The sequence below is a fragment of the Lepidochelys kempii genome, chromosome 1 (assembly GCF_965140265.1).
Source record: "Lepidochelys kempii isolate rLepKem1 chromosome 1, rLepKem1.hap2, whole genome shotgun sequence".
In the NCBI taxonomy this organism is placed as follows: Eukaryota; Metazoa; Chordata; order Testudines; family Cheloniidae; genus Lepidochelys; species Lepidochelys kempii.
This window is the reverse complement of record NC_133256.1, coordinates 16,013,424-16,034,348: the sequence shown is the minus strand read 5'-3', so window position 1 is coordinate 16,034,348 and position 20,925 is coordinate 16,013,424. Positions and strand designations below refer to the sequence as shown.

Here is a 20,925-nt window from a genome sequence, read left to right as displayed (position 1 = left end):
CCCCCCCTACAAAATGGGGTATAATGGTTCTTAACTGCCTGCCTCACGTGAGTGCAGAGGAGTTGTGAGTTAATGCTTGAAGAGGTGAAATCCTGGTCCCTGCTGAAATCAACAGAGGTTTTGACATTGACTCCCCCCACAAAGGAATACCAATAACTGGGCTCTTTTCCCTCCCCCAAGAGTATCATCTTGCTCTAAGGGTTAAGAGGACTTGATTCCCTCCTTAGTGTTATTACGGCTTTAGAAACTGATTCTGTTGGTTCCCTTTGTTTCTGGAGATTTTTTCTGTCTGTGATTTTACCCCTCTGCTGGAACGTGCTTGGAGAGAGGATATTTAATATGAAAATGTTTTAAAACTTCCCTGATTTAATATGTTGGTTACAGACCCTTGGTTTGTTCTTGAGCTCTATGAATCACTCAGTTATGTTCGCAGATCTCCCAAAGGATATTTCAAAGATATTTTTTTTTTATCTGGGAAAATAAAATATGGAACACAACCAATCATTTCTGGTGACAGCTCCTCTATCTGCAAACCAATTCTCATTCATTAGGCGGCATCTGTTTGGAGGGGGTGGGGGAGAGGAACAGCTGCAATAAAACACCTCTTAATCCCAGAGCCAGAGAGCAGTCGGAAGCAGGGAGTCAAAAACCAATATTTATTTTGCTTTGGCTTAGGTTTGGGTTCAATTGCATTCAGTGTGTTCTGGTTCAAGCCATCAAAAAAAAAAAAAAAGGCATGGTTCAGTTACTGGTTCAAACAGTTTCAAATCAAATGTCAAATGTTTTAGTCAGTGATGAACTGCCAGAAGCTGAAGAACCAGTTCCTTCAGTCACTCCGGGCCTTCGGTGGCACATCCTTCACTCGCTCCGGGTCTTCGGCAGCAATGAAGGACCCGTTGCCAAAGTGCCACTGAAGACCTGGAGTGACTGAAGGACCTGCTGCCGAAGTGCCGCCGAAGGCCTGCAGTGCCCCCGGGTGAGTAAAACTTCTCAGGGGAACCTCCCTGAGAGCTAGGCAGGATGGACAGGACGGTATGCGGCCCGCGGGCCGGAGTTTGCCCACCCCTTTAACAACCGGTTCTAAACCAGCTTCAAAATTTAACAACCAGTTCGTGTGAACCGGTGCAAACCGGCTCCAGCTCACTACTGGTTTTAGTGGAAGATGTGGTGAGATGCTGGCTGCATGTGTGTGTGTGTATTCATTCAGTGTACTGTCCTAGCTCTGTGAAGATAGCAGAGATACCAGACCTCAATTAAACTGCCCAATAAATCCACAGACTAGGTTTTCAGCAAAGGCACTCGGCCAGGTTTATTGTCAACGAAGCATGGTCATAGCCCCTGGCAGACTCTACGAGGATATTGAGACGTGTATACCTGGGACAATGGACGCAGCTCTGTCAGTGGCAGGACTTACCACTGCCCCCTAGGCCGGCCAAAGACACACCCTCTGAGGTATATCTTTATACACCAATACAAACAAGGTACATATCGCCTCTGACATATCAGGGTGCCACCCTCTGACATATTAGGCTGCCACGCATTGCCTAGTTCCTGTTGGATTGATTAAAACATCTCTATCCATCATGCTGTCATCCTGACCTTATCTTTAGGATGGGTCAGTGTGTTCCTGTTCTCTTTGGGGAATGTACTGGTGTCAAGGTGTTCTGGTACCGCCCTTCTGGAATGCACTTGCGTGAGTGCTCTGTGCCAGCACCTCTTAGGAATATGTTTTTATGCAATATCAGCCCCATGCTTGCCAAATTCTGTGAGCAGGGCCTGCCTCTTGCTCACAACCTGATTTTGCTTCATATCAGTGAAGCTTTGACCACTACTTTAGTTCAAACCTCAGGCCTCATACCAGGCCTCTGATACAAGGGCTTATGTCTCAGGCTCTCTTCCTATTATAGAAGGAAGTTCAAAAAAGAGAGCGGAAGCTTAAAATTGATTTGATTTGTGACCATTTCCTTATTTTCAACTCTAATTTTACATGAGTTTTGGGATCAGAAAGGAATTTTCCCCAGGTCAGATTAGCAGAGACCCTGGGGGGTTTTCACCTTCCTCGGCAGCATGGGTACAGGTCGCTTGCTGGTTTGAAATAGAGTAAATGGTGGATTTTCTGTAACTTGAAGTCTTTAGCTCAAGATTTGAGGACTTCAGTAACTCAGCCAGAGGTTAGGGGTCTATTACAGGAATGGGTGGCTGTGGTTCTGTGGCCTGCAATGTGCAGGAGGTCAGACTAGATGATTATGATGGTCCCTTCTGGCCTCAAAGTCTGAGTCTATCAATATGTCTACACTGCAATAAAAGACCCATAGTATGGCCATGGCTGACCCAGGTCAGCTGACTCAGGCTCATAGGGCTCGGGCTGTGGGACTATAAAATTAGTGTAGACATTCAGGTTTGGGCTGGAGCCCAGGAGACTCCAGAAGGGGGTGAATCTTTGAGCCTGGTCTCCAGCCCGAGTCTGAATGTCTATACAGTTTTTAGCCCTGCAACCCAAGCCCTGTGATCCCAAATCAACTGAGCTGGGCTCTGAAACTTGGTAACTAAGTTCCCTCTAAGCTGCTCTCCCCTGTCCCTGGGCTGCTGTGATGAGAGAGGGCTGGGGGGAGTCCTGTTTTCCCACTGCAGCCCCAGGGCAGCCTGCACTGCATACCCCTTATCCCTGGCTCCACCCCAAAGCGTGCACCCCCAGCCTTAACCCCCTCGCACTCCAACCTTCTGCCTCAGCCCTGAGCCCCCTCCCACACTCCGAACCCCTCGGCCCCACCTCCACCACACATCACCTCCATATTGGTGCACATAACAAAATTCATTCTGCACATGGATGTAAAAAATTAGAGGGAACATTGCTTGGTACCATGAGTTTTTTTGTGGCAGTCTAGATGTACCCTATAAGTTTTCCTAGTGTTTTTGTGGTGTCATGTAAACACAATTTTTTTATGACTGATTTGTTTGAGAGAACTCAAAAAACATCTTCTAATGTTTGCTCTGTCATACAGGACCTCTGTGGTGAAAGGATACATTTGAGTTTGGGGGCAACTGGAGAGAGGAGCTGCACCAGGGTTTGGAGATGGGTGGGAAGAGGCCTGTCTAAGGGGGAGAATGTTGGGGAGCCATTACCATTTCCCTTGAGCTTGAAAAGTTATTGTTAATTTTGGGACCTGGGAGCATCCACCTCTTCTCTCCCCAGGGGCGAGTCTCAGAGATGGTGCATGTATTTCTTGGGGCCCCTGGTGTGCAGGCAGCTCCTAAGCATCCCCTCTCCCTCCCTACTCTGGTGGGCTGGCCTCTTTCTATTCTCATTCTCTTCTCATTATACTGGGGCAGGCCTTGTGGGTAGCAATCACATGGCCTATTTGTTATTTTGTTGTCTTGTTTTATAATGAAAATAAAATCACAGGACTTTTTTTAAATATTGAGCTTAAAAAAAAATACGGAAACTTTATTTTAACCAGTAACCCAGTTTTTGATTTAGTTTAGTGCCAGTTTGAGTTCAGCAGGTAGGACAAAATTATGGGACAGGCTCTGGTTCAAGTAAAAATACTGGTTCCAATTTGGGTCTGATTCAACTCCCTTGTCTGAAGACCTCATTCTCAACCACATGCATTCCCCACTCACTCCCCCTGCCTGGGAGATGAGTTCTGTAGATGGTGAACTTCCACACCAGATCACGGCTTCCTCGGGAAGGCCTCCTTCATATGAGAACACCATGAAAATTGGCTGTAGGTAGTTGAGTTGAAATGTTTTCTTCAATTTGCCCCTCCTTAACAAAGGAGGTAGCCTAGGTATAACCAGGGCTGGATTAAGGCATAGGCATTATAAATCTCTGCCTAGGGCCCCAGCTCCCAGATTCATGTGATAAGGGCATAATCTCAGTTATCACTGGTGGGGAAAAAAAGTAAGTTTCTATCCCCCATGGTCAGAAAGAAAAGCTTGAAAATGTGACCTACGTGTAACCTGTTCAGGGACGTCTGTGTGAGTTTACAAAGAGCCTGAAACAATAGCTCCAACGGGTTAAATTTACCCCATTGAGATGCATGGGAGTTAACTCCCAGTGATCTGTGGGAGGAGCGTGAAGCTCCCACTGGCCTGCCAATGCCATCCCAGCAGAGGACTCTGTGAATGACAGAAACAGCAGGCCTGGCCCACTCACTCAAGCAGATATTCCCTGGCAGCTGGGGTAAATGGTGGGGTGTTTCCCCATTTCTTCAGGCGTGAAGGGAGTCTGCTGCCATTCTTGGATGAAATTATAGGCGCCAACTCCCTGGGTGCTCCGGGGCTGGAGCACCCACAGGGAAAAATTGGTGGGTGCTCTGCACCCACCGACAGCTCCCCACCCTGCCCCCTCCCCTTTCCTCCCCTCCCCAGCTCACCTCACCTCCACCTCCTCCCCTGAGCGCATTGCATCCCCGTTTCTCCTCCCAGCGCTTGCCACCACGAAACAGCTGTTTTACGGCATAACAAGCTATGGAAGGGAGGGGGGAGGAGCAGGAATGCGGCACATTCTGGGGAGGAGGCGGGAAAGAGGTGGGGCCATGGACGGGGATTTGGGGAAGGGGTCCAATATGGGCAGGGAGGGGGCGGAGTTTGGGCAGGGACTTTGGGGAAGGGGTTGGAATGGGGGTGGGGCAAGAGGGGGTGGGGCTGGGGCAAGGGGGCCCGAGCACCCACTGGCACCAGGAGAAGTTGGCGCCTATGGATGGAATAAAGGGGTCTTATGCTGCTCCTGCAAATCTATGAGGGGAGGCAGGATCATGGAGTGGAGGCAGGGCCATAGGGGTAGAGCCTAGGACCCATATTGCCTTAATTCTGACCAGGATCCGACAGCTTTTGTTTCTGCATAATAAGACACCACATTTTCATAGCTGCATATCTACAGGCCACTAACTTCAGGCAAATATGCTGCAGCTGCATAAACATAATAAACATAGCACAGACTATCCAAAGTATAGGCTGTCCTGGAAACACTGGCAGCAAGCAGTATCATTTAGGGGAATCAGTTAAGAGTGACTGAATAAAGTGGAGAACTGCTGAGAGGAAGCATGATTCTGTGAGTAAGACACTGGACTAAGATTCAGATTTAGGTTTGGTTTCTAGCTCTGCCACAGACTCCCTGTGAGAGCTTGGCCAGGTCAGTCTCTCAGTTCTATATCCATAAAATGGGAGTGATTCCTTTCTTCTCTTCCCCCAACCCCTTTGCCAGTCCTGTCTCTTTAGAATTAAATACTTCAGAGGAGGCAGCATCTCTTACAGTGGGTTTGTACAGTGCCTAGCACAATGGGGCCTGTAAAGGATCCAAACAAGGGGGAAACCCAAAAGAAATGAACAGAATAAGTCTGTCCCTTTAATAAGGTCTCCAAGAAAGAGCCCAAGAGAGAGACTACCACCCACAGCAGCCTATGTGGCTTCTGGCCCCCAACTCCTCAGCTTTTTATAGAGAACACCTGTCCCCTTCTCAGCTGCATCCATTAGTGAAGCATGCTGGCTGGCCGGCCCCATGTCTCTGGCCCTTAAAAGCCCCCTGTTACAAGGTCCCTGTTTGTAATAAGAAATAAACTGAGGGGTCCAACTAGCCCTAGATTTTGCCAGTGCTAAGACTGGGGGAGAAAGTGATTTGACTCACACACACACCCCACACATACACACACACTAAAAAAAATGATGTCAACCACCCAACAGATCATCTTTTTGTTGTGTGTTTGTACAGCACCTAACACAATGGGGTCATGGTCCATGACTGGCGCTTACAGGCACTGCTGCAATACAAAGAATAAATTCAACTTTCCTATCCTTTTTTCCAGGTTAGCAATAGTGGGAACGAAGATTTTGGCCCCTCCTTTCAAGCATTAGATTTTATTCCTCATTGCACAACTCAGTCCCTGGTGGTTCATTTTGCTCATTTACTTATATGGTCTAGGTGCTTAGATTATGCTTCGCACTGTGGTATTTAATGTACAGATTTTATTTTTATGACACCCCCAAAAAACTGTCCAGAATTAAAGCAGCAGATAAGAGAAATTGAGAGATCAAGAAAAACACTTGCATGCCTTTTAAACAATACTTCCCTTCCCAGGCAGCAAGGGTAGTTTTATCACACTTCTCAAAAGGAAAGCTAAGCAAAGTCCCGAAGCCTCACAGCAGCGGGGCACTCAAGATAAGACAAGGAAAATATTTCACTCGTAAGGAAACTATGCTCATCTTCTTGTCATGGCTCTCTTCTTTGGAATCCAAGGCAATAATTACAGTAATTTGTAGATAATTATTTGTTAATTAGAAACAGGCTTGCTGGATATAGTTACCATTTCCTCCACAGGCTGTGTGGAGCTGTACAAAAAGACCCTGGGGGATTGAAGATTTCATAGATTCATCCATTTGTTCATTTTGAAAGACATCTTTGGTGGGTCATCTGCTCCCTCTGTGACTCCGTGCATCATGGCAGGATGGATTAATTATGCCTATGTATCCCAGGTTGATGAATGCCCAGTTGTCCCTTGAATACTTCCAGTTAAGGTGATCTCACCATCTCCCACAGAAGCTTGTTTCACTGGATAATCTAATGAACTGTGCAAATACGGGTTAGTTTCTGTCCATCAGCATTTAAAGACTACTTATTACAGTGGCAGATCTAAGGGCCCAGTCTTGTAACAAGTAGTCCCATTAACTTGACTTCAATGGATCTACTCATGCTAAGTAGCCCACCCACCAGGAAAGTTTTGCAGGATCAGTCCTGAAGTCCTATACAACAATTTAAGTCCTACATGTGATCAGGGGTCCTACCATGACTGTCACTTCTCCATTCCACTCTACACCAGGTTTAACCTTGTATCAGAGGGGTAGCTGTGTTAGTCTGTGTCCCCAAAAACAACGAGGAGTCCGGTGGCACCTTAAAGACTAACAGATTTATTAGCGCATACGCTTTCGTGGGTAAAAAACCCACTTCTTCAGATGCACGGAGTGAAAATTACAGAAACAGGCATAAATATATATTGGCACATGAAGAGAAGGGAGTTGCCTTACAAGTGGAGAACCAATGTTGAAGGTCAATTCAGTCAGGGTGTATGTGGTCCACTCCCAATAATTGAGGAGGAGGTGTCAATACCAAGAGAGGGAAAATTGCTTTTGTAGTGAGCCAACCACTCCCAGTCCCAATTCAAGCCCAAATTGATGGTGATGGCCAGCGGTGTTCTGTTATTTTCCTTGTTGGGCCTGTCCTGTAGTAGGTGACTTCTGGGTATCTGTCTTGCTCTGTTTTTCAGATTGATAGAGTGAGACAGGTACCCAGAAGTCACCTACTACAGGACAGGCCCATCAAGGAAAATAACAGAACACCACTGGCCACCATGAACAGCCCTGAAGTAAAACCTCTCCAGGTCATCATCAACGATCTACAACCTATCCTGGAAAACAATCCCCCACTGTCACAGGCCTTGGGAGGCAGGCCAATCCTCACTTACAGACAGCCCCCCAACCTGAAGCAAATACTCACCAGCAACTACACACCACACCACAGAAACACTAACCCAGGAACCAATCCCTGTAACAAACCCTGTTGCCGTCTCTGTCCCCATATCTACTCTACTGACACAATCCTGGGACCCAACCACATCAGCCACACCATCAGGGGCTCATTCACCTGCATATCTATTAATGTGATATATGCCATCATGTGCCAGCAATGCCCCTCTGCCATGTACATTAGCCAAACTGGACAGTCTCTATGTAAAAGGATAAATGCACACAAATCAGACTTCAGGAATGGTAACATATGAAAACCAGTAGGAGAACACTTCAATCTCCCTGGACATTCAATGACAGATTTAAAAGTAGCCATCCTTCAACAAAAAACTTCAAAAACAGACTTCAAAGAAAAACTGCAGAGCTACAATTCATGTGCAAACTTAACACTGTCAATTTGGGCTTGAATAGGGACTGGGAGTGGTTGGCTTACTACAAAAGCAATTTTCCCTCTCTTGGTGTTGATACCTCCTCACCAATTATTGGGAGTGGACCACATACACCCTGACTAAATTGGCCTTCAACACTGGTTCTCCACTTGTAAGGTAACTCCCTTCTCTTCATGTGCCAATATATATTTATGCCTGTTTCTGTAATTTTCACTCCATGCATCTGAAGAAGTGAGTTTTTACCCATAAAAGCTTATGCCCTACTAAATCTGTTAGTCTTTAAGGTGTCATTGGACTCCTCGTAGGTTTAACCTTGGGGGTGCTACTTTTCAAAGCATCATTGGGTTTTATCCTGTGTTGGTTCATTTCTTGGACACTGCCAAGTCACTGAGGCCTGAAATCCAGGTTTTGGTTTATCACTGTGAGTTTGGCACCGCTGTCTCTCCTGTTTTTTCCCAATGGCCTCTAATCGTTTATTCTCCTGAGGACTGAAATGCTTTGGTCCAACTAAAGTCTTTCGGCTCAACATAGGGGGATATATACATAATTTATACAGGAGATCATATTGGAAGAGCTAATGGTCCTTTCTGGCATTAAATTCTATGAAATCTATGATGAGTGTCAGGATAAAACCCTAAGGTAAGTACAACAGCACCTGAGTAGTGCATGAGAACCACACAGTGAACCTAGTTAGAGACAGAAACTGAGACTGAGCAGCCTAGTTTCAGTGTCTGTGCTGACTGAGACGGTTGCCAGGAGTAAAAGCAGCAGCAAGAACAAACCAGCAGTGACAGTGAAAGGCAAATTAGAGTGTAAACATTTTCTCCATGTTTATAATCTCATGGGTTGTTAGTTACCCGGGGAAGGCTTTATCTCTTTAATTTGGTGTTCTACATAGGTTTTCATGTTCTGCTCATCAGCTGAGTACAGTACAATCTCCATTAGCCAAAGGGTGGGGTGTCATGATATACAGAATCACAGATCTGCTTCAGAAAGTTACCAAACAGATGAAATTAAAGATCAACACCAGGTTAATTAGTACTCTTAATTAACTCACAGTTATCAAATCCTTTCGGATCCTTAGACAAAATTTCTCTAAGTGCAAAGCATTAGTTAGAAACATTATTATTTATTCTCCTCTTTTCTGTCTGGGTATGTGCTGCACTTGGAGTAGCTGGACATCCATCCTCAGCTCCATATGACAGCTGGATCCTGCCCTCCTCTTCTAGTGGAGATTCCCCAAGTCAACAGCTTGCATGAAATCAGGCCCTGGGGGACAATCTCAGATCTACAAGCGCTTTGGTTCTTTAACTGCAGAGCAGTTAAATCTGGGGCAGAGCAGCAGGAAAAACTGGCAGGAGGGGAACCTGCTAGGATTGAGGGAAAGCAATGACTCCCCCCGCCAGCACAGTTTTGACCTGGGCAAGAGCTCACGAGAAACAGCTAGCAAGGGGAAGGGAGAGAGTAATGGCTCATGAGTGAATGCAGAGAGTTAAAGGAAGATTTAGAGATGGCCCTTCACAGAACTTGGAAGGATTTAGTCACAGAGCAGTAAGTTTGTAGAGCTACCCCTGTCACTCCCAGCAGCTCGAGATTCTCCAGTGTCCAAGCACAGGTACCCTGTGGGGAAAGAGAAAAGAGAAATAACCACTGGGGGACAAGTGGAAATTTTCTCTTGCAGGCTCCAGGGCATTCCCCAGTGACTCCACCTGGCAGCCTCAGGGAGGTGAAATACTCTAGCAGGAATCAGGACATTCTGCTGCTCGGGGAGGCTCCTACTTCACCCTCAATGGAGGGAGCAAAATCTGCCTGATTCTCACACCAGCTCTAGCCTCTCAATATTGTTCGGCCTGTTCTACACTACAGGGTTAGGTCGATGTAAGCTGCCTTGTGTCGAACTAGCTGTGGAAGCATCTCCACTTAAATTTGACTCCCGCTGACATAAGGGCCTCTCTATACTGATTAGAAACACCCAGCTCCCCGAGCAGCATAGTCGCGGTCGATGTCAGTGTAGACAATGTGTTGCTTACATTGACTATAACTGCCTCCAGGAGCTGTCCCACAATCCCCCACACTGACAATACAATCGATACAAGCGCTCCTGGTGAGGATGCACACCACAAACACAAGGAGCCAAGTGTGCACACGCACAAGCGATTTCATAATTGTGGTGGCTGTATGCCAGTGTAAGTTAGATCAACATAATTTTGTAGTGTCGACATGGGTCTGAGTATATAAAGGATCTGGAGATAACAAATGGGGAGATAAGAGGAGACAATAGGAGCCCCAAATAAGGGCAGCTGAAGCGATACCCACTCAACCAACATCCTCTCTGCTCCTCTTTCCATCCCTACAGCACATTCATCCAGGGGGCTCTGATGGGGGAAGAGAGTATTTAATGGGTTGCAGAATGAAGTCTGAAGTTACTTTGAGTTTGGGTAATTTGGAACCTTGAAAAACCGAAAGAAATGTGCTCAGAGCCTTAGGCAGGCTAGAGAGCTGGTTCTGGCAGGGTCAAGTCTCCAGTCCCTGCTCCCCCATTCCTCTTAATTTAAGGAGAAACTGGTGTTTGGGAACTAATTTTCTAAGGCAGTGGTTCTCAGCCTTCTCCATACTGAGACCCTACCCACAGGTCCTGGTCCCATCTAGCCAAGACACCCACCCAGTAAACAATTTGGGATGGGCAGGGAGGTCATAACTGGAGCTGGCTGAAATTCAGGGATTTTGGTATTTACAAAGTTAATTTCATTTTGATCTGGAAGGAAAGCAAATTTACTGGAACTGGAGATCCCTGAAAATTTCATGACAAAACAGCAAAATATGGTATTTCTGAGACAAAATGAGAAATAGCAGCCATGAAACTGACAAGAATGTCAATTTCATTGCTGGTAGCCTCCCTGCCCAGAAACTTGGAGCCTAGCAGTGGCAAGAATCCTGCCTGCAGATGCGGAGAACCAGTCGTCCCCCAGAATCCTGGCACCAACTGGGCACTTGCAGGCTGGCTGCTGTGTTGCAGGGAACCTGCCAGTCTCCAGAGCTCCACTTGGGGCTCAGAGGCTCCCTGTCAGGGCTGTGGACCCTGGAATCTCGGTAATTTTCCAATTTAAACCTGCCTATGTTTCAACAAAAGTTTCAGGGACACTATAATAGGCATGACAAAACATTTTGGTCCTTGGCCAAGGACCCCTGTTCTTAAGAGAAATAGACCAAGAATGAAGAACCTGCTAAGTTTGTTTGTTTAAGAAAAGGGGGAGTCATTGGACAGGCTTAGGCTGGAGAAAGCTTGTGAGTGCTTGTGTGAGAGAGATCCTACCATCAGGATTTTAACCGGTCATTCTAGTTCATTTTAAGTGGAAGAACTTAAATTTATGTTAGTGTACTGAGATGAGAGAGAAGTTGGCAAAAGGAACAACCAACCAAAACTTTGCGGTCAAGAGTTCATAGGTTTCTTTTGATTTTAAAGGAGAGGTTTCTTAATTCTTTTGTACATAAATATGAATTTATCCATATCCAGAGTCTACTAACTGTCTGCAATAAAGTGATGTTGCTAGAGTCTGTGGGGAAGAAGTGGAGAATTTGCCATAAGTGAGCACCACCACAGTCCAGAATTCAGATGGTCTGTTTCAGAGCTATACCAGGTCAGAGACTGATCTTTCAAGGCACAAAGGATGGCCCAAATGGTTCCTGGAAAGGTCTCTAGTCACTGAAGGCCCAATCCAATGTCTGTAGAAGTCATTTAAAACTGCCATTGACTTCAATAGGTGTTGGCATAGATCCTAAGAATCCAAAATGTGCTTGAATTTCAAGCTAACTGACTTGGTAAATCTAAATTATAGTGAAATCCTAAAGACTATCGGGCCATCTTACTGGGGACACATTTCACCTCCTTCGTTCACCCGCTACTCACCTTTCTTACTCTTCTGGTAGATGAGGAGTCCCATCACCATGAGGCTCAACCCCAGTACGAAGCCCCCAATTCCAATGAACATCTTGCTCTTGGCAGAGTCAGACTGTGCTACTGTCAAAAGAGGAGCACAGAGGACTAGGGCTCAGCCTGGACTCTGATTTCCCTTACAATATCTTTGTTGTCTTACTGAAGTGCGTGAGGAAGTAGGTATGTGGGGCACTGTGCCCCCTTCTAGATGGTTGTTACCCTGCAGCACCTGTTGCCTCCATTTCCCCCCACTTCCTTTGGCCTTCTCCAGCTGTAGGAGTGACCTGGCCCTCCAGCCAGCCCACTATACAGAGTCCAGTCCCTTCCGGGGCCTCAGAGTCCATGTTTGTTAGACTTTGGTGAAAGAAACAACCAAACCTTCATCCCAGCTGGGTTCAGCAGGCCACCTCTTCCTCCCAGGCATGCTCTGAGTGCTACAGTCTTTTCCCCACCAGGTTCCTATGCCTCCAGCAACCCCACTCTCCAGGGGCTGGCACACTCCTCCCCTCACACAGGGGCAGTGGCATTGGAAATATTTTTATAGTGAGGGTGCTGAAAGCCATTGAACCAAACTGTAACCCTTGTACACAGTGGAAACCACTTCAAGTTAGGCATGCTGCTGCTCCCACAGCGCTCCTGGTTCCGGCACCCCTGCTCAGGGGTTCAGGAAGGCTGCAGCCCAGCAGTGTCCCTGCCTCCAGTCAGGCTTCCAGTTCACCTGCTTTGCTCAGCCTTCTTTCAGGCTGCTCCCTAGAGTGAACTCAGTCCAGTCTCCCTCAACTGGGCTCACCCATCTCTTTATGGAGGGGGAGGAAGAGGGGAAGGAGAACCCAGCTGGGCTTTATCTCCAATTAGGCCTGGCCTACCTGAACAGTTACAAGCAGGTGGGTTAATTGGCCTCTCGGGCACATATTAACCCTCTCACAGCACGTATAGGGCACACATCCCATCACAGTCTGCTTCACGGCCAGCCTCTGGTCGTCTCCATAGAGCTAGGAGTGACCCCAAGGCATCATCCGGGGTTGCCCCAATGTCAGTCTCTTACCCCACTGCATGGTGATGGGCGTGTGCAGGCTGATGTGCTCCACTTGGCAGGTGTAGACATCTCCCCACCTGGGTTTCATTTCTAGTGTCACCTGGATCTGGAAAGTCCAGTCTCCATTATGTAGCAGCTCCCTGGATACAACTCCAGCTGTCTCCTCTTGCCCATTTTTGAACCACTTGGTCACTATCTCGGAAGGATAAAACCCTGTTGCGGAGCAAACCAGCAAGCTGGGGCGGTGGGAAGACTCTGCTTTCAGGGTGGAAATTTTCACTCTGGGCTTAACTGTGTGTGTGTGCGAGAGAGAGAGAGAGAGAGAGAGAGAGAGAGAGAGAGAGAGACCTTGGCAAAGGGGACCCAAAGCACATACCTTCTCCTGTTCTGTCCTATCAGAAATTGCTCCTTGCTGGGACATGGGTGGGAATGGGCCCAGAGCGGGCCAGCTCAAGTCTACACCATCTGGATTTCTCCTTGAAACCCACCTGTTTGCATCTTCTTCAGCAGCCCTGACCCTGAAACGCACAGCCATGACTGTATTCTGCATGACACCCCTTCCAGTCACACTGGTCCCACCCTCATCACTGTCTCCCAGGTGAGGGATCCCTGTAGTACTTCAGTGCCTCCTACAGAGAGCTTTGGTAGGGGATGGGTGGGAGGGTTTCATCTGCTGCCCTTAGTCCCAGTCTCACTGCCTGCAGGGGCTGGCAGGATGGGGAGGACCCTGTGTGGAGCTCTGGGGTCCTGGCCTGTCTGTGGGGCTCACCCAAATTATTTCCTTCAGTATCAGGTTTTGGGAGAATTTCCCTCAAAACTGGAATCTGGGGCCTAATTCAAGCTGAGAGCAATCCTTTGCTATTAAAGATTCTGTCTTCTCCAGTCCCATCCTCCGACTCCCACTCTGCCCCTTCAAGATCAAACCCAGCCCCACTGATGCTCAATTGCTGCCTGGTAGGGAGTGTGCAGAGGGAGGCAAATATAACACCACCAGATCGGGGGCTGACTCAAAGTTCCCAGTTCCAATTTGGTCTCCTCCCACTTCAGCTCACCTCGCCTATCCACAGTGATGTTCTTAAATCTCCTACGGTTATAACTGCAGAACTTCTCCACTGATGCCCACAAGTAGCTCAGCCACTCCAGCCTGTTCCAATACTCCGCGATCGGCCGACCCAGCTCCGTGAGGGCCACAGAGAAGCCCAAGTCACTGTCATAGTAACAGATCTCCTGCTGGCCCCAGATCAGTCTTTTCAGATACCTCACCCGCTGTGTGCTGTTGGTGTAGTGACACTCAGACTTCTGCTGCAGCAGGAAATGCTCTGAGAGGAGAGAGGAACAGGTCAGGAACCCACCTTCACCCACCTCTGCTGCAGCCTTTCCCCACCTCCAGTTGCTAGTCCCTTGCAGCCTTTCCCCACCTCCAGTTGCTAGTCCTCCCCTCTCACCTCCAGTTGTTAGTCCCTTGTGTTGATCCTGTAAGAGAATCTCTGAGCCCTGAGCTGGGCAGGGGGAAAGCTTTTGTGTTCCCCATCCCGAGAGCCCAAAAGGGCTACCCCACCCCAGCACTGGGGTCTCTGCTCACCTGGAGGGTCTGTGCAATGAGTTCTGTGAGTTCTCAGTGCTATCGCCACTATTAGAGCCCCAGCCCAGCAGTTCCTGGCGACCCCAGGGATCCCTCCGGGGGCCATTGCTGCTCAAGAGGGGGAAGTTGATGGGGAGATCAAAGCTGAGAACAATAATATTTCACTACAGCTCTCGAAAATGGAAGTTCTCTGCAAAGTCCTGACCACAAAAACTCAGGAAGTTGCCTAATACCTAGGCGATTGGGTGGCCCCCAGCCAATACCACTGCCAGCCTTGGGCCTGGGCCATATCATTGGTCACTAGGCAGCAATGGGGCCAGCTTCTCCTTTGCGGTAGAGTCAACTTCCTAGAGCAAGACAGACCCAGAGTCCCAGCAGCAGCCAGTGTCCCAGAACACAATCACAGCAGAACGGGCAGCACAGCACCTGGGATGCTGTGACTGTTGCTCCGGCCCTCTCTCTCCTGGGACTGATGTCTCCAGGCCCTCCCCGTCCACACAGCCCATGACAGGAGAAGTGACCTTGGAGCACACTGGGCTGCAGGAAGACAGGGGTGAAAGTCCTATTTGCTGGGACCAGTCCTGCCCATCCTGGCCACCTATTCCACTGCAGGCTTGGAGCATGCCAGGCATGAGCCCTACACCAGCAAGGACCCCACAGGTGAAGGGGGCTGAGAGGCAGCTGGGGGCAGCATAGATACCTTTGCTTCAAAGCTCATAATCAGACGGGGAGGGTCCATTTGTCTGACCCCTTCTGAGGGTGGGTGTCAGGGCAGGGAAAGGGCAGGGTGGGATCTGAGGAGAAACAGCCAAATGAAAAAGAGTCCCATTCAATTACATCACATAATGTCAGACAACTAAAAAGTGATAATATTTTAAGTGCTTATATACAAATGCTAGAAGTCTAAATAATAAGCTAGATGAACTTGAGTGCCTCATATTACATGAGGATATTGATATAACAGGAATCACAGAAACTTGGTGGAATGAGGATAATCAATGGGACACAGCAGTACCACGGTACAAAATATATCGGAAGGACACAACAGGTTGTGCTCGTGAGGCAATAGCAGTATATATGAAAGAAAGTGTAGAGTCAAATGAAATAAAAATCTTAAATGAACCAAACTGTACCACAGAATCTCTATGGATAGTAATTCCATGCTTAAATAATAAGAATATAGCAGTAGGGATATATTACCGACCACCTGACCAGGATGGTGACAATGACTGTGAAATGCTCTTGGAGATTTGAGAGGCTATAAAAAAGAAAAAACTCAATAATAATGGGGGATTTCAACTATTCCCAGATTAGCAGCTCAGGACAGGATGCAGAGATAAAGTTTCTTGACACCTTAAATGACTACTTCTTGGAACAGCTAGTCCTGGAATCCACAATAGGAGAGGCCATTCTTGATTTAGTCCTAAATGGGGCACAGGATCTGGTCCAAGAGGGAATATAGCTGAACTGCTTGGTAACAGTGACCATAATATTAAATTTAACATCCAGGGGGTGGGGGAGAATACCACAGCAATCCACCACGGTAGCATTTAATTTCAGAAAGGGGAACTACACAAAAATGAGGAAGTTAGTTAAAAAGAAATTAAAAGGTACAGCACCAAAAGTAAAATCCCTGCAAGCTAAATAGAAACTTTTTAAAGACACACAATAGATGCTCAACTTAAGTGTATACCCGAAATTAAAAAACGTAGAAAGAGGACCAAAAAAGTGCCACGGTGGCTAAACAACAAAGTAAAAGAAGCAGTAGGAGACAAAAAGGCATCCTTTAAAAAGTGGAAGTTAAATCCTATTGAGGAAAATAGAAAGGAGCATAAACTCTGGCAAATGAAATGTAAAAATAATATTAGGAAGGCCAAACAAGAATTTGAAGAACAGCTAGTCAAAGATTCAAAAAGTAATAACAAAAAAATGTTAAGTACATCAGAAGCAGTAAGCCTGCTAAATAACCAGTGAGGCCACTGGACAATCGAGATGCTAAAGGAGCACTCAAGGACAAAAAGGCCATTGTGGAAAAACTAAATGAATTCTTTGCATTGGTCTTCACAGTTGAGGATGTGAGGGAGATTCTCAAACCTGTGCCACTCTTTTTAGGTGACAAATCTGAGGAACTGTCCCAGAGTAAGGTATCATTAGGGAGGTTTTGGAACAAATTGATAAACTAAACAGTAATAAGTCACCAGGACCAGATGGTATTCACCCAAGAGTTCTGAAGGAACTCAAATGTGAAATTGCAGAACTACTAATTGTGGTATGTAACCTGTCATTTAAATCAGCTTCTGTACCAGATGAGTGGAGGATAGCTAATGTGACACCAATTTTTTAAAAGAATCCAGAGGCAATCCTGGCAATTACAGGCCGGTAAGCTTAACTTCAGTACCGGGCAAACTGGTTGAAACTATAGTAAATAATACAATTATCAGACACATAGATGAACACGATTTGCTGGGGAAGAGTCAACATGGTTTTTGTAAAGTGAAATCATGCCAAACCAATTTACTAGAATTCTTTGAGGGGGTCAACAAGCACAGGGACAAGGGTGACACAGTGGGTATAGTGTACTTAGATTTTCAGAAAGCCTTTGACAATGTCCCTCACCATAGGCTCTTAAGCAAGGTAAACTGTCATGGGATAAGACGGAAGGTCCTCTCATGGATCAGTAACTGGTTAAAAGACAGGAAACAAAGGGTAGGGATAACTGGTCAATTTTCAGAATGGAGAGAGGTAAATAGTGGTGTCCTCCAGAGGTCTGTACTGGAACCAGTACCGTTCAACATATTCAGAAATGATCTGGAAAAAGGGGTAAACAGTGAGGTGGCAAAGTTTGCAGATGATACAAAATTACTTAAGATAGCTCAGTTCAAAACTGACTGCAAAGAGATACAAAAGGATCTCACAAAACTGGCTGACTGAGCAACAAAATGTCAGATGAAATTCAATGTTGATATATACAAAGTAAAGCACATGGGAAATCATAATCCCAATTATACATATACAATGATGGGGTCTAAATTAGTTGTTACTACTCAAGAAAGAGATCTTTGAGTCATTGTGGAGAGTTCTCTGAAAACATTCACTCAATGTGCAGCGGCAGTCAAAAAAGCGAACAGAATGTTGGGAATCATTAGGAAAGGGATAGATAATAAGACAGAAAACATCATGTTGCCTCTATATAAATCCATGGTATGCCTACATCTTGAATACTGAGTGCAGATGTGGTCGCCCCATCTCAAAACAGATATATTGGAATTGGAAAAGGTACAGAAAAGGGCAACAAAAATGATTAGGGGTATGGAGCAGCTTCCATTTGGGGAGAGATTAATAAAACTGGGACTTTTCAGCTTGGAAAAGAGATGACTAAGGGGGGATATGATAGAGACCTATAAAATCATGACTGGTGTGGAAAAAGTAAATAATGAAGTGTTATTTACTCCTTCTCATAACACAAGAACTAGGGGTCACCAAATGAAATTAATAGGCAGCAGATTTAAAACAAACAAAAGGAAATATTTCTTTACACAACGCACAGTCAACCTGCGGAACTCTTTGTCAGAGGATGTTGTGGTGGCCAAGACTATAACAGGGTTCAAAAAAGAACTAGATAAATTCATGGAGGACAATTCCATCAATGGCTGTTAGCCAGGATTGGCAGGGATGGTGTCCCTAGCCTCTATTTGCCAGAAAGTGGGAATGGGCAACAGGAAATGGATCACTTGATGATTACTTGTTCTGTTCATTCTCTCTGGAGCACCTGGTATGGGCCAAGATTGGAAGACAGGATACTAGGCTAAATGGACATTTGGTGTGACCCAATATGGCCATTCCTATGGTCTTATGAAAGAGGGAAGAATCCAGTCCTTCCTACTGGAGATGTGGAAGCTGTGGGGACAGGCGGGCAATAACTGCTGAAGGCTAGAGAGATAGTGCCCCATTCCACAGTTGCTGGTTTATACCCCCATTCCCCTGTAGTAAGAGCCCAGAGAGGACCAGAGCCCCCAGCCCATTGTGCGCTGGACAGCACAGGGAGCCGTCACAGCAGGGCAGGGCTGGCAGAGGTTGGGACTATTGGCCCTTAAGCACATCACTTATAACAGCCAACAGCCCCATCCCAGCTTCAGACTCAGACCCCAGGGAGGAGAATCCAGCTTCACCAGTTGCTCACTCCCTGTGCGGGGACAGACCTGAGCTCAGCTACTGCGTCAGGATCTTCCCCCATACCATGCACATGGGGAGCTGCACCAGCTCTCTCACCGCGGGAGGCTTTGACATCGGATGACAGGACACCTGCAAAGAAAGAAAGAACCGATGTCAAGTCTCCCCAGGAGTGAGCCAAGCGTGTGCCTCTCCCTCTGCGAGACCCACCACCTGCCTCCCCTGTCAGTGCAGGACAAATGCGCAAGAGACAACCACAACCCCGTCCCCACCCCAGCAACCCTCACCCCACACTCCTCCTCATTACAGTAACATTCCCATTTCCATCATCACCAGGCCCATGAGGGGCCCCATCAGTTCCCCTCCCCAGCAATCCCATCACCCCCATTTTAGTGCTGGGATCTCTCTCTCTTTAATCTGGCATTGCTGCACGGCAGTTTCTTCATTGTCTCCTTAGCCTGCTATGTAACGCTCCTGTACCAGATATGGACAGGCTACAGAGCTTGCTTATGCACACCAGATTTGTTCATCATAAGATACTTCAAAGCTCTGCCAGGTATGGCTGAGGTTTGTTTAAATAAAGTATTTTACACACAGCGCTCCCTGGTGGCTGAACAATATAATAGAGATGAGCATCCCATTACATCTCCCCCTTTAAGTTCTACATTCCTACCATATACAATATTTACACTATTGCACTATCTTTGAAGTTCAGTATGTATCAGTCTGTTAAGTGTCTCTGAATTGGACTGGCTTTCTAATTACATGACCCAAGCGCATGACAAAGTGGTCATCTGGCTGTCCATTAGTTGCAACAACTGGCTGTGGTTTGTTCAGAATTCTTGAGTCTTCTTCTTCTTGCTCTGCATCTGCTGTCTGTAGAGTTTTCTCGGTTGATTGTTTTCTGAAGAACAAACTGTAGATGTCTGGAGTTTCTGCTGAACTCTCCACTGTTGGTCTCGATCACACACGATCTGGGTGCTGAATTGTTTTTCTTTTGTTTTTTTGTTTTGCTGGGGCTGTCTGTCCCTTTTCTCCATCTATTTGACATGGTCACAGTCACCACGGTTCTAGACCTGGCAATTCTCTGAGTGACATCTTTAGTAAAAGTGTTCATAAGCTTTTTTTTAACCTTTTTATCCTATTTGGCTACTCTCTTCATGTCTGGCCACCTTGGAGATAGATGCTTTCCCAAAGTTGGAACAGTAGTTCTGAGTTGTCTTCCCAACAGGAGTTGTGCTGAACTATATCCAGTAGCTCCTGGTATGTTGATCTGTAACTCAGAAGAGCAAGGAATGGATCTTCCCACTGTAAGATTTTCTCAGCTGTTTGTACAGCTCTCTCAGCCTCTCCATTCGCTGGTAATGGGTAATGTAGGTGCTAGTAATATGATGAAAATAATATTTTGTTTGGAATGACTTAAATTCTGTTGCAATGAATGTGGTCCGTTGGCCTTTATTAGTTGTTCTGGAATACGGAAGTGAGCAAAAGTGCACTTCAGTTTCTTGATAACACTGTGACAGGTTATATCTTTTAAGTTATTTCTATATACCTGGAAAAATAGTCCATGACGACCAAGTAATGATGTCTTCTGAATATGCATGAATCTTCAGCTAGCCTCTTCCAAGGACTGCCTGTTAGAAGTGTTGTTATTAAAGGTTCTTTGTGCTGTGTTGGTCTATTAATTCTGCAGTATTCACATACAGATACTTTATTCTTTATGTCCTTGCTGATGCACTGCTAGTTGGCTAGTTGGTCCACTCATGGCATTTAGTTAATCATTAATGTCCTTCATGGGTGAGGCTTAAGATTTCTCTTCTCATTTCATCTGGAATTATGATGCCATTGTCTTTAATCATGAGTCCATTTGACTTGCTTAATTGTCCACACACTGCAAAATAGTCTCTTGTCAGTTCCTTAGTGTCTTTTAGATACTTGGACCAGTCGCCCCTAATGTAACGTAGAACTTCCTGAAGTTGCATGTGTGTCAAGGTTGCTTTTTGTAGCTGGAGTAGTCTCTTTTCTGACACTGGTCTCTATGTGTTGATAGCATCCACACACATCTTTACATCCTCTTCGAGCTCACCGGTAATTGAGTGTGATGCTGGGTTCTGTGACAGTGTCTGCTACTACCAGCTTTTCCCCCAGAACATATTTAGCAATTGGGTCTTTTTTGTTGATGAGGTTTGACATTATCCAGCATACAGTCTGGACTGATGAACAGCTGTATCCCCTCAGCTCCCCAACCTGGGTTGCCTTTTACACTGATTCACGGTGAGAGTTACCTCTCCTCACA

General features: G+C 46.4%; 1 protein-coding gene across 1 annotated transcript; it reads right to left on the bottom strand.

Moving 5' to 3' along the window:
* Positions 1–8,252: 8,252 nt before the first annotated feature.
* On the bottom strand, positions 8,253–14,611 carry LOC140908514 (rano class II histocompatibility antigen, A beta chain-like). Its single transcript, XM_073335779.1, has 5 exons — positions 14,460–14,611; positions 13,930–14,196; positions 12,887–13,168; positions 11,815–11,925; positions 8,253–9,527 (listed from the first exon to the last, which is right to left on the bottom strand). Exons 1-5 carry the CDS (start codon positions 14,563–14,565, stop codon positions 9,445–9,447), a joined length of 849 nt encoding a protein of 282 aa, XP_073191880.1. The 5' UTR covers positions 14,566–14,611; the 3' UTR covers positions 8,253–9,444.
* Between the last annotated feature and the right edge of the window lie 6,314 nt (positions 14,612–20,925).

Excerpts from the sequence above, each read along its gene's own strand:
- LOC140908514 (XM_073335779.1), bottom strand. The coding sequence starts at position 14,565 with ATGGCCCCCGGAGGGATCCCTGGGGTCGCCAGGAACTGCTGGGCTGGG. Across the intron at positions 13,169-13,929 it reads CATCACTGTGGATAGGCGAG|TTAAGCCCAGAGTGAAAATT; the intron begins GTGAGCTGAAGT and ends ACACACACACAG. Across the intron at positions 9,528-11,814 it reads CTACCAGAAGAGTAAGAAAG|GGTACCTGTGCTTGGACACT; the intron begins GTGAGTAGCGGG and ends CTTTCCCCACAG.